A 13,223-nucleotide genomic window follows, 5' to 3' on the forward strand; every position below is an offset into this window, starting at 1 on the left:
TAGGCATTTTCAGTGTTTATTACTTCTTCTAGTTACATTATTTATAATGACCTAATCACAATTTAGAGCTTTTTTACATTTTCTGGTACTGCAATTAAAATTACCCAAAAAGATAATATTGAATTACATATTAGTTTCCTTTTATTGCTGTGAAAACCCCGACAAAACAAACTTAAAGAACAAAGAGACTTATTTTGGCTCACAGTCTCAAATGATTCAACCTATATGATTTCTTGACCCCTGGGAAATCTGGTAAAACAGCATAACAGCACAACCATGTGGTGGAGTAGGGCTGTTCATGTCATGGTCAACAAGGAAGCTGAGAGGGGACAAGAAGTTGGGAATGAGATAGGAAGTGCCCATGGATAATATACTTCTAAGAACCCACCTCTGGGTGACGTAATTCTTTCAGCTCTACCCAGTCTTCTAGGTTTTTAAAGTGTCCCCAAGTAGCACGATCATCTGGTACCAAATAATCAGTTCATGAGCCCTAGGGGGACAGTGAATGTTCAAACCACAATATTGTATTCTGATAAGGGACTGTTTCAGCTAGCTTGATTGGAACTGAAATAGTGAGATCTTTATCCTGTTTTTAAGATGCTGGGGGAATAATGGCATTTCATTTGCTTCCACAGCTGGATTCTGATGGCATCATCACCATAGAAGAGCAGATTGTTCTTGTTATGAAAGCTAAAGTGCAATGTGAGCTCAACATCACAACTCAACTCCAAGAAGGAGGTAATAATGCCAAGAAACATGTCTTTTCTTTGTGTTCTTCCCTCTTCACAAAATTTCAAATAGTCCCCCGTGTCCGTCTCCCCCCGTGCTCCCAGTGCTAGGGAGATCCTCGTCAGTCACTCTGTGTTACCATGTGGAAAGTATGAAAAGGAAATGACGTTCTTCCACCTTTTTACCAACGCGTACTTCCCTTTCCTAGGATGGGAATGACTTGTCCGGTTCATGAGTTTGGGAGTACCAACTGGGCATGTGCGTACCTGGCCCCTCTTTGGATTTGCCTGCTTGTGGGGAGCCTGCGTGTTGGCTTGCCCTTGACTGTGCAATAAGCTCGGAGGGGGTCGACTCTGCCCCTGTGGATATTGTCTACAGTCTCAGGCTGTGATCTCACTTCAGACCAGTCCATAAGCCATGTCCTACAGAAAACTTTTAAAATAAAATGATAATTTCCAGGAAATGATCATTTCCTGAGTTTTTGAGTCATCGCTCAGTGATTTCTAAATTCAGGTCAGAAGTAGGGCTTGATTTACTTGAGCCCCCTGCGTCCCAGCTAGCTGGATGGAACAATGTCCCGAAAGCCATACTTCAGACAGTTTGCAGATGAGAATCTGCTTATACTGGTTTGAAATGTTCAAAAATTGTGACTGACTTTTCCATTTGTTATGATCAGAGGCTGTTGTTTGCATGATGGTGACTTGTCGAAGTGTGCTGAGACTTAATGGCTTTTACTGTAGCCAGTCTTCATGAACAATCTATGTGGTTTTCAAACGAATGTATGTGCTCCACTGTTTTATAGAATCCACCAGGTTAAGCTCACCAGTTATGATGTTCATATATTCTGTACTCAGAATGATCACTTGACCTATTGTTTCTTTTTCTTTTCTTTTTTTTTTTTTCTTTTTTATTTTTTTGAGACAGGCTTCGGAACCTTTCCTGGAACTCACTCTGTAGCCCAGCCTGGCCTCAAACTCACAGAGATCTGCCTGATTTTGCCTTCCGAGTGCTGGGATTAAAGGCATGCACCTTTTTGACCTATTATTTCTTAAGATACAAGTTTTTACAATAGCATGCTGGTGAATTTTTCATTGAACAGTTCATTGGATGTTTTTCACCTCCTAGACTTTGAAACTATATGATTAAATATATGCAAGTTCAGAAATTTATTTTCCAGTGATTAAGCATCTTATCAATATAAAGAAGGCTTCTATAACTCTAGAGATACTTTTGATTGAAATACTAAAATTATATATACTAAATGATCACATTAAAAAGTTAATTAACCAACACCAATCTATTTCTTGCTTTGTTAGTTAAGTGTAATTTTTCCAATCCTTTAAAAATGTTTTAAACGTGATATAATATACATAATTTTAAACTTACTATTTTGTCTACATCTACATTTACTGTTCAAGTATTAAGTATATCCACATTATTATTTACCCAATCTCCAGAAAATTTTCATCTTGAAAATTTATAATAATTAATATATTTTAAACAAGCACTTGTATTTTCCTGTTATTTTATTAAACTTTCAACCCACTTAAATCTTAGGAATATCTTTTTTTGTTTTGTTTTATTTTGAGACAGGATACATAGCCAGGAACTCACTCTGTAGACCAGGCAGGCCTCGAATTTACAGAGATCTACTTTTGTCTGCCTCCCAAGTGCTGGGATTAGAGGCGTGTACCACCATATCAAATTAGGAACATTTCATGTAAACACTTCACACATGAATTTTTGCTAAGTTATTCTGATAATCTTTGTATATTAAATAAATAGTTTAGTTTGATTATCTTAATTTTGAGTGCAAATGTGCAACATTTGAATTTAAGTCTACCATCTTATTTGGACTCTTTCTGGGTCCCTTCCATTTCCCCCTCTCTAATCTTTTTAATTAATTGAAGCACTTTTGCTTATTTTTTTTTAAAAAATAGATACATTTATTTCATGTATATGAGTATTTCACCTGCATGGATGTGTATGTCATCACATATGTGCCTGGTGCCTGGGGAGTTCGGAAGAGGGCATCAGATCACCTGGAATAGAAGCTAGACATGGGTGCTGGGAACTGACCACTCAGCCATCTCCCCAGCTCCCCTTCTGTGTATTTTCTTCTACTCTGTTCCAACCTCAGTAGCTAATTGGCAGGATACTAAATTCCTTTAGTAGTTAAATTCCGTTAGTAGTTACCATAGAATTAAAAAGTATATATTTAATTTAGGAAGTTAAGCCAGGTGGTGCTGGCACACACCTTTAATCCCAGGACTCAGGAGGCAGAGGCAGGAGGTTCTCTGTGAGTTTGAAGCTAGTCTGGTCTACAGAGTGGGTTCTGACACAGAAAAACCCTGGCTTGAAAAACTAAAAAGAAAAAAAAATTAGTTTAAAGTTTATCATTATTTCTTCTTTCCATAAAACAAAAGCAGACTTGGGTACTTCAATTGTTTCCAGATTGTAAGTTATTGTCATGTAGAATTTTAGTTTGACCTTAATTTTATGTTATTTGTTTTCCCTGCTTCCTCAAATATGTCTTTCATTTCTTTTTATATTTATTTACATAGAAATGTGCTCATTGTGCTATGAGTTTTTGTTGGCTTGGAGGTGACTTTTTTAATTGCAATCTTAATACACTTTTGGACCTATGATCCTTGGTTGAGATGTATCTGTTAGTGTCTGAACATATCATTTCGTATTTTATCCTAGAGGCTGTTGTTACCATTGCTGAATAAGTTTTCAGTCTTTGTTGGTGATCTCTTTCTCTCTAGCTCTTTTTAAGAGCTCCCCTCTGACTTTTATGTTTTCAGTTTCACTCTGTATCCAGGCAGGAAGTCACTGGATTTTCTGCACCCGAGGATCTGCGTTTATGAAGGATTTTTAAGGGTTTTGCAGTGTCTCCCCAGAAGGTTTGGTTCTGATCTGGTAGCACTATTTTGATAGGTTTTGGAAACTTGAGGTGAGCTTAGCAGAGGGAGCAGGTCATTAGGGGTGTTTCTGAGTCCCCCCTCCCTTTTCACACTCCTCCTTCTCTCGACCCCTCCCCCTTTCCTTTTCCTACCTCCTTCCTCTCTCCACCCCCTCTATGAGGGAAATATTCTCTACTTGTTCACTCAATGATGATGTTTTGCTTCATCATGAACCTAGAATCAACAGAGCAAAGGATTTCAGACTGGAACTCCTGAAGCCATGGCCCCAAATAAATCTGTCTTTATCCATCTTGGTGCTCTCGGGCATTTTGTCAAAGCAATGAAAAAACTACCACAAGTGTATCTGGTGAGGGGAATGTTACTGGTCTTTGAAAAATTTCTCTCCTCATTCTGTGTAGTATCACTTGGAACTTCTTGTAGACAAACACGAGAGCTTCTCATACTACCTCTCTGGGTTTCTGTCTTATTTATAGTCTTTTTCTTAAGTTTCCCTGTGCTGTCTTGGTAATTTCTTTAATGTAATTTCTAGTTACCCAACTCACTGTCTAGCATTGTGTGATAGTTGTTCCGTGCATTTATTAATTACTTTGAGCTTTTAAAAAATTTTGAATCCTCCATAAACCTACTTTTAAGTCTTTTGCACTTTTGATATTCTTTGAATTTCTTCTTGTTTTCTTAGACGTGCATTTCATATTCTGTGTTTGTTAATTTGTATACCTACAGACTTTGCTGGTGAACCAGGGCTACTACAGTGGTGCCTTATTTCCTTATATGCCATATGAGATATGATGAAGGATTCAAGGTCTTGATTTTTTTTCCTGTACAAGACTCCTACAGGAACTATTGACTTGACTTTAGCTTAAATTCAATTCAGACAATGTATTGAGTGTGGGCTTGAAGTTACAAAATTTTAGATAAGAATTTTTCCACTCACCGTTTTTTATTTCAGCTCTAAATCTAGGTGAGTTTGAACCTATTTCTTCTGGGAATGATGGTTTTGTTTTACATTCACTCACTGGTTTGGGGACTTCTTTTGAGGATACTGATTTTAGAGTAGGAGTGCCAATATAATTTTATAACCTTATCATGTCCTAGGCTTATCTTTCATTACTCAAGTGTAATCAAAACCCAAGAGGTTAGTGGGAGTTTCTAAGATAAGACCCTAAATACAGTGATTGATGTCCCTATAGAATAATTTATGGCCTCTTATTTATCCCTTTTACTTTATGGTCCATGTTACAGGAGAGAAGAAATTTTTAATATTAATTTGGTTTTAATATGTGTCTCCCAAGAGAAATTTTCTGAAATACCACTCTAAGAGAATCCCAAAGGACACTCTAAATTTACCTTTAAAGAACACTCATATACAAATCTATGAGCAAGAAATAGCATGTGAAAGAACTTGGACAAATGATTATTGATATCCATGAAGGGCAAAGGAACTGTTTTCAATGATGTTACAGTGAATGTTAAGTTGTAACATCTTAGAGATCACCTTGTCTACCCCTGTCCTCTGCGTCTCTCCAGAAGTTATATATTATACCACTGTCCTCTGCGTCTCTCCAGAAGTTATATATTATTGTATGTGTTCAGTGGTAACCACTGAAAACTATGGATAAGATGCTATTCTTTACCATGTGCACTTGATGGTTTTATGGGAGTGGTAGACATTCTTCAGAATGGTGCATAATTTTGACCTGTGGAAACACTGCACTCATCTCAATCAGTGAGGAGTCAGGGAAAGTTTCCTGGGTGCCTAATCATTACATTTTAAAATTAAAGGGGGAGGAGTTAGGTGGATAGAGCAAGAAATCAATCAATCAATCAATAAAACAAACACACAAGCATTCAGGAAGAGGGCTAGGGCAGCAAAGGTGAGTAAGTATAAATCAGTAACAGACTGTAGGAACATCAAATGGAAGAATAAATTATCTGGATATACTGACTTGTGCAGCACCTGACATTTGGGAATATGTGCATATGTGCATGAATAACAGTAAAAAAGAGGACTCATGCTTTCAAGTCCTTCTTCATACAGAAATAATACAGAATTAAGTGTGGTCAAACTTCAGCCTACTTTTCAAGGAAAATGTTTAATTATATGTAAATTAAGTGAGACATTCTGTACTTGTTGTTAAAGACTAGATTGACATTTTGAATTTGCTAGCTAACTTAAGAAATTTTCATTTTAAATGATCTTCAAGTTGAGGCAGATATAAAAATATTTAGAAAGGGGATGTTATGCTGCATACAACCATTGCAAAACGATAACAAAAATAAGTTAACTGAAGTAAGTATATAATGCCAATTACTCTCAAGTCTATGTTATAACTATATAGTATTCTTTTTATTTCTGAAAAAATTTTGAGACTGGAGGGATGGCTCAGAGGTTAAGAACTTTGGCTGCTCTTGCAGAGAACCTGAGTTCAATTCCCAGCAACCACATGATGGTTCACCACTATTTGTAACTCTAGTTCCAAGAGTCTGATGCCTCTTCTTACCTCATTAGGCTCTGCACTCCTGTAGTCAAATTCATGCAGTCAGTCAGTCAGTCAGACAGACAGACACATACAATTAAATAACTAAACATTTAAAAAATTATAATAAGAACATGAAAATTTCCCAATGTTTATGAAAGGAAAGTTGTAAATACAAATACCTAGCCATAAAATTGTTGAAGATTTAAAAACAAAAAAAAATGAAGGTTTTATGTAGATGGTTGTTTTTTACTCTTTACTCTTTGGTTTTTTGGGGCCCACCAGTATCCAGCTCCCAAATAAATCACACACGAAGGCTTATTCTTTTTTTTTTTTTTTTTTTTTTTGAGACAGGTTTCTCTGTGTAGCTTTGGAGCCTGTCCTGGAGCTCACTCTGTAGACCAGGCTGGCCTCGAACTCACAGAGATCCACTTGCCTCTGCCTCTCAAGTGCTGGGATTAAAGGCACTTATTCTTCATATAAACGCCCGGCCTTAGCTTGGCTTGTTTCTTGCCAGTTTTTTCTTAACTTTAAATTATCCCATCTATATTTTGCCATCTATATTTTTCCTTTTCTTACTTTTGTATGACTTACTTTTACTCTCACTCCATGGTTGGCTGTGTGGCTGGGTAGCTGTGTGGCTGTGTGGCTGTGTGGCTGTGTGGCTGTGTGGCTGTGTGGCTGGGTAGCTGTGTGGCTGTGTGGCTGTGTGGCTGTGTGGCTGTGTGGCTGTGTGGCTGTGTGGCTGTGTGGCTGTGTGGCTGGCTCCTAGTGTCCTCTTCCTCCCTTTCTCGTTCCTTCTTCTCCCTTCTTTTTCTCCCAGGTTTCTCCTTTTATTTATTCTCTCTGTCTGCCAGCCCCACCTATCCTTTCTCCTACCTCACTATTGGCTGCTCAGCTTTCTACTAGACCACCATGTGTTTTAGACAGGCAAAGAAACACAGCTTCACAGAGTTAGACAAATGCAACATAAAAGGATGCAACACATCACTGCATCATTAAACAAATATTCCACAGCATAAACAGATGTAACACATCTTAAAATAATATTCTACAGTTTCATTCCTTCCGATTCTCCTTCCAAGTATGGTATGATTTTGTTATGAGTACCTCAAGAGCTAACAGGATAAAAGCTAGATTTTCTAAATTTTAGACCATTCTGTGTAAATATGGCTGAACAAGCTTCAGTAATAATTAGCTTTGCTTGGAATACAGACAGGAGTCAGAGTTATAATTAGTGGTGTTAATTTATAAAAAGGACTGTAATGAGCCATTAGTAGTCAGTTTTGTGCCAAATAATGGAAGTATTTCTCACTTGACGACCAAGGAGAAGATGTTAATTAAGAGCCCCACATTGTATGTTTGAGGTCCAGGCTTCCCAGTCTTTACAACCTTTTGTGAATATTTATCATTCTTATTGTTAAAGAGCCACCAGACACATTAACATGTCCTATAAAAACATTGTTTTGAAGGCTGTTGGTGTTCTGAATTTGGGGGTGAGGTCTATGGCTGTGTTTGTTCACGCGTGGGGTGGCATCTTGTAGAAACCAGAAAACTGTCTCAGAGCCTAAGAAACAAGTTCCTTTTCATGGCCATCTTAATAACGAGTAATTGTATGATATACTGATCCATAGGTTTTTACGTTTATATGAAGACTTTAATTCATTGTGTGACTAACTCCCAAACACAGAACATGACATCGCAGCATGCATTTTCCAGACAGGAAAACAAGACCATGCTTTCAGGTTCAGTTTGTGTTGTTTGTGATGTATGTATTGATTGGATAATAGTGTTAACCTTCTGAAACAATAACAAATAACTGGGATAAATAAGCTTCTACAAAATATAATGTTTATTTTGGTTCACAGTTTTGGTTTTATTTTATAACTGGTTGCCTCTGTTGCTTTGGGCCCATGGTGGGATAACATGGTAGAAACATATTACAGAGCAAAGCTATTCAGCTCCTGGAAAGAGAAGGGAAGGAGCCCTACTGTCCCTTCCAGGGAACACTCCCCATCACCAGAAGATGCATCACTGGGTCTCACACATTCAAGTTCCTACCACCTTCCAACAGCAAGCTGTGACTAAGCTTTTAACCCATGGGACTTTGTGGGGCCTTTAAGACCCAGACTTTAGCAATAGTCCAGATATAAAAAGACACATGACTTATGAACAACAAAGTAAATGGGCGGGAAGTAAATGGGTATGGAATTCTAGCACATTGTAAAAGAAATTGATGGGTGAGATTGAGCCGTTAGTCATGGTGAGCAACAAGAAAAGCAAAGGCCCACCACCACATCCAGCAACAGCATCAGCAAAAGCAAAAGCAGATGCTGTAGGAAGAGAGGCAGATGTAATGGTCCATCAGAAGCAAGAGGCAGTGAGATGAACTCCAGGGTTGCCTGTGGTGTGTGAAGTCGGGCTGTGATTGTGTGGGGGAAGTGAGGCCGTTTCCAGGAAAACGTTCTCTTCTGTGAGAACAGTGTGGGTGAATGAAGACATTTTCTTTTCTTATTCCCTTCAGCAAGACAAAACAGATCAAATGTTTGTTTCTAGGTGACAAGGGACACTGAGAATTAATTCCAGGTTGACGCTGAATTATTTTTGGGGATATCAGTGTCTGTATGAGGTTCTATTGGGCTGACTTTCAAACCAAATGGTTTGACATGATGAGTGTTAGCTAGTACCTGTGGTAGCAGAATAAGGAGTTCCTAAAGACAGCTATGGCTCCACACAGTGTTATGCCCATGTATGCTATGCTAATAGTCAAAAGAGACTTTGTAGATGGACTTAGGCTTATGTACCTTGAAATGTGGAAGCTGTTCTGGGTTACCTGGGTTTACACAGTATAATCATCTAGGTCTTGAAAACTGGAAGAGCAAGATGGTGGAATGAGTTGAGTTGTAAGCAAAGGAGAGCAGAGAGGGACTGGAAATCCCAGAAAGATCCACTCTGTGCTGCTGACTCTGAAGATGGATGAAGGATGTCAGGAGCCAATCATGTGAACTGTTTTCAGAAGTTGGGCAGGTGCACTGCTAACAGCCTGAAAGAAACCCATTTCCCAGTGGAGGAACTGAACCCTGCCCACTACTGAAATGAGCAGGGAGATATATACGTACCTTCAGAGTCTTCAGAAGGGAACACAGCCCTGTCAGCCCTTGGTTTTGGCCTTGTGAGTTCATAAGCAAAGGCCCTATTGAGGCAGAGTTCTGGCCTTGTTTAAAACTGTGAAATTTGTCATAGAAAATGAACGCGGCACTCTGGGCAAGTGTCTTTGTTGGGGGCGTGGGGGTGTGACGTGGCTGACGAGCTTTCTTCTTGGCAGTTCAGTATATGACCAAAGGAAAGGAGCCCTGGAGAGCAGGGCATTGAGGGTGAGCAGTTGCTAAACTCCACTAAGTATCAGGGGCTGTGCTCGGAGCATGGCTAATGCACGAAACAGAAACAGACGACAGAGCTCTACCTGGGTTTCTTCAATCCTGAGACTCAAGAAAACAACAGGAAAAAAAAAAAAAAACCCTCCACATAATACTGGGAGGTGATGGGAACTGGGGGGAATGACATCGGGAGGAGAGGGAGGGGTGAATTGGGACGCAACTTCAGATCGGGAGTGTTTACTCAGAAGTTGACATTTGAGAAAAAGTCTGGAGGAGGGAAGGGAACCAGTACTGAGGTATTCAGGGGGAACAACACTGAAATCCAGGAAGAACTGGCTGAGCTCTACCTGATCTTCAGACCTGACCAGGAAGTAGGCTGTGGCTCAGAGGGAGGTGGGGGCAGGGGACTTTGGGAGGATTTGGGAGCTAATGTGGTAAGAGTGAATGTGTCCTTGGTGTTTGAATTGGGTAAGAGAACACCCAGGCACACAGCAGGTAACAGGAAGTAGCTTTATTTGCTAAACAGGAAGTAAGGACAAGAGAAGCCAAGGATTCATCATGGGCCTGTTGTGGCTTGTGGCTTAGACTTGGGAACTTTCTGGGGTGTATGGACTCTCTACTGCAGATCTACCATTTCCTAGACATAGAATGACCCTAGAAAGCTTCCTGCCCTGGGACATACAAAGCAGGGAGCACACACTGTATTGCAGGAACTTCATGTGTCTGAGAAGGCCTTGAACACAGCCTGCCCTTGTCTAGCTAGACTTCCTCTCTATCCTAACATGTTGTTACTATCCACAGTTGATCATGAGAGGCACAAGCTCACTGGTGGGGAGAGCTGTAGAAAACTGTCCTGGGGAGAGGCTTAGGGGTGGGGAGAGAAAGAGGAGGAGGAAGAAGAAAACCAGAGGGAATGTGCAGTAAGAATGACCTGCTGGAAACTGATCTAGTAACACTAGCTAGAGGTGTGATGGACTCGGAGGTTGTAACAATGATCAGACTGCATTCATCTTGAGAAGTGTAGAGGGGGCCGGAGAGATGGCTCAGTGGTTAAGAGCACTGACTGCTCTTCTAAAGGACCTGGGTTCAATTCCCAGCACCCACATGGCAGCTCACAATTGTCTGTAACTCTGGTTCCAGGAGATCTGACACCTTCACAGAGATATACACACAGGCAAAACACCAACACACATAAAATAAAAATAAATAAATCATTAAAAATTAAAAGAGAAGTATAGAGCTATGACAGCTGTGTCTGAAGTGAGCTTGAGATTCATACTTACTGGTAAAAAGAACCTGAGTCTTGAGTCATTTTTTTGTATCATGTTCTCCAACAGCAGTTTAAAAAAAATCTAAGGTAAATTTTGTAGCTACTACCAGGACAGTTGGATGAAATATGCCACAGCTGTTCACAGTGATCCCAATGTTTCTTATACATTAATTGTTGTTGCTTTTACAGAGACTGTACTGGAAGGATTTAGATACTTTAATTTACTGATTAGATACTTTAGATACTTTAATGATTTAGATACTTTAATCAAAGACTCCTGCTAATGTGCCCAGATTGAGACATTTGCAGACATCTGCATCTCATCTCTTCTGGCTTAGTTTCCAAACTTACCTGTTTGTTTTACATTCTACCCCAGGGACTGAGCTGAAGTTTCCTGTGTTGGAAGCATTTGTTTAACATTGTTTTCTTGTCTTTCTTTATTTCTGTTTCTTATCAGAAGGCAATTGCTTCCCAGAATGGGATGGACTCATTTGTTGGCCGAGAGGAACAGTGGGGAAAATGGCAGCTGTGCCATGCCCTCCTTATATTTATGACTTCAATCATAAAGGTATTGAACTTTTCTGAGTTGATTGATTGCCAACAGACATTTTCTCTTTTCTTTGGTGTTTAATAACAGACATTCGGGGGACTGTGTAATCTCAGCGTCTTTCATGTCTTTCCAGGAGTTGCTTTCCGGCACTGTACCCCCAATGGAACGTGGGATTTTATTCATAGCTCAAATAAAACATGGGCTAATTATTCAGACTGCTTTCTGCAGCCAGATATCAGCATAGGAAAGGTAATGACATTTCTATGTTTGTGACTCTCCAAGAAAAGCAGAATAATGTTTTTACACAATTTTTGCTTGTCAATCATTACATACAAAATCCTTTTTATTCAATGATACAAAGATCATGAAAGATAAAAATATTGGTTGAATCCTTTCAAATGCAGCTGAACCTTTCTCCTATTTTCTTTACATTAGAGTTATCTGGCTGAGATACACACACAGACACACACACACACACACACACACATACACTATTATATTACATTGTTACGTTATATTAGTCTATATTATAATATATATACAGATAGGTAGTGAGAAACATGATTCATTCTTAATTACCTATGAATGCCAAATCTCATCTCACTGTGTTTCTGAAGGATCTTTTCATTTTAGTGAATGACACATTTAGTGTGTTCCATCTCAGAAGATTGCAATTGATGATTTCATTTTAAATAACGAATCAGAGTTGTAGCATTATACTGACCAAGGTTCACCATATAGGTATTCCAGCACAATATCTTCATTTCATAGATATGAGTCAACTGTGAACCAGGGAAACAGTGTGAGCCCAGGAAACAATTTGCTAATGGCAGGGTTGAGGGCTAAACTCTGGCATTCCAGTTTCCTATTAGAGTGGTTTGGAGCTGCAACCATATGTAAATGTGAAAAAGTTATCCAGTGGTTTAAAAGTCACAGTTAAATTCCAATTCACATAGACCTGTTGAGCAAAAGTGTGTGATGACACATGACCATGAAGCTGGGAATGAGTGTAGTAAGCTGATGCACAAGAGCTGTTATAAGGACCATGGAACAGGCCATCATATAGTAGGTCTGTTTGGAGGGAGAAATGTAGAAGGAAGTGTGGTGGTTTGAAAGAAAGAAAATGGCCCCCAAAGGGAGTGGCACCATTGGGAGGTGCGGCTTTGTTGGAGGAAGTGTGTCACTGTGGAGGTGGGCTTTGAGGTCTCATATGTGCTCAAGCCACACCCAGTGAGACAGTCTAGTTCCTGTTGCCTTTGGATCAGGATGTAAGGACTCTCAGCTCCAGCACCATGTCTGCCTGCATGCTGCCTTGCTTCCCAACATGATGATAATGAACTAACCCTCTGAACTGTTAGCAAGGCAGCTCCAATTTAATGTTTTCCTTTACAAGAGTTGCTGTGGTCATGGTATCTCTTCAGAGCAACAGAAACCTTGATACAGGAAGTGTTTGAGATGAAGTTTTCTTTGTCCATTCTGTGCAAATAGAACTTTCTTTCCTTTTTTTATGGCAAAGTTTCACCACCTCAGTGAGCTCTTTGGTAATTTTCAATCTTTGGTTTTGTACTTCTGGGTTGAAACTTCTCAAACAGACATGGAGAGATTGCTATACACTTTATAAGGCAACCCATTCCAACACTGAGATAATTACTATGAGATGCTACAAAATCATTTCAGGCTTTGACAGACAAAAAGCAATCACTGATAACCAAAGGTGCTTTTAAAATGCCAATAAAATGTGAGTATGAAAAATAAAAAAGTTAATATTCACTGACAAGTTGTGTGCTTGGTGGAGATCTTTTTCTTGTGCATTAAGAGTGACAAATGCTTATCTTTCACAGGTTTTACATGGCCATTGATCAACATGGCTTTGGTTATACAGAACTCTATTCT

At 39.3% G+C, this 13,223-nt stretch overlaps 1 protein-coding gene across 2 annotated transcripts in view; it reads left to right on the forward strand.

Moving 5' to 3' along the window:
• Positions 1–13,223, forward strand: part of Pth2r (parathyroid hormone 2 receptor) — a 76,011-nt gene that overhangs the window by 16,107 nt on the left and 46,681 nt on the right. For both annotated transcript variants that reach the window (XM_052749704.1, XM_052749703.1), the window contains exons 2-4: positions 636–738; positions 11,238–11,348; positions 11,464–11,579. In XM_052749704.1, coding sequence (XP_052605664.1) covers positions 636–738; positions 11,238–11,348; positions 11,464–11,579 — 330 coding nt within the window. The remainder of the gene's footprint in view (positions 1–635; positions 739–11,237; positions 11,349–11,463; positions 11,580–13,223) is intronic.

This window comes from Peromyscus californicus, unplaced genomic scaffold (assembly GCF_007827085.1).
Source record: "Peromyscus californicus insignis strain IS unplaced genomic scaffold, ASM782708v3 Scaffold_21__1_contigs__length_65335640, whole genome shotgun sequence".
NCBI classification, from domain to species: Eukaryota; Metazoa; Chordata; class Mammalia; order Rodentia; family Cricetidae; genus Peromyscus; species Peromyscus californicus.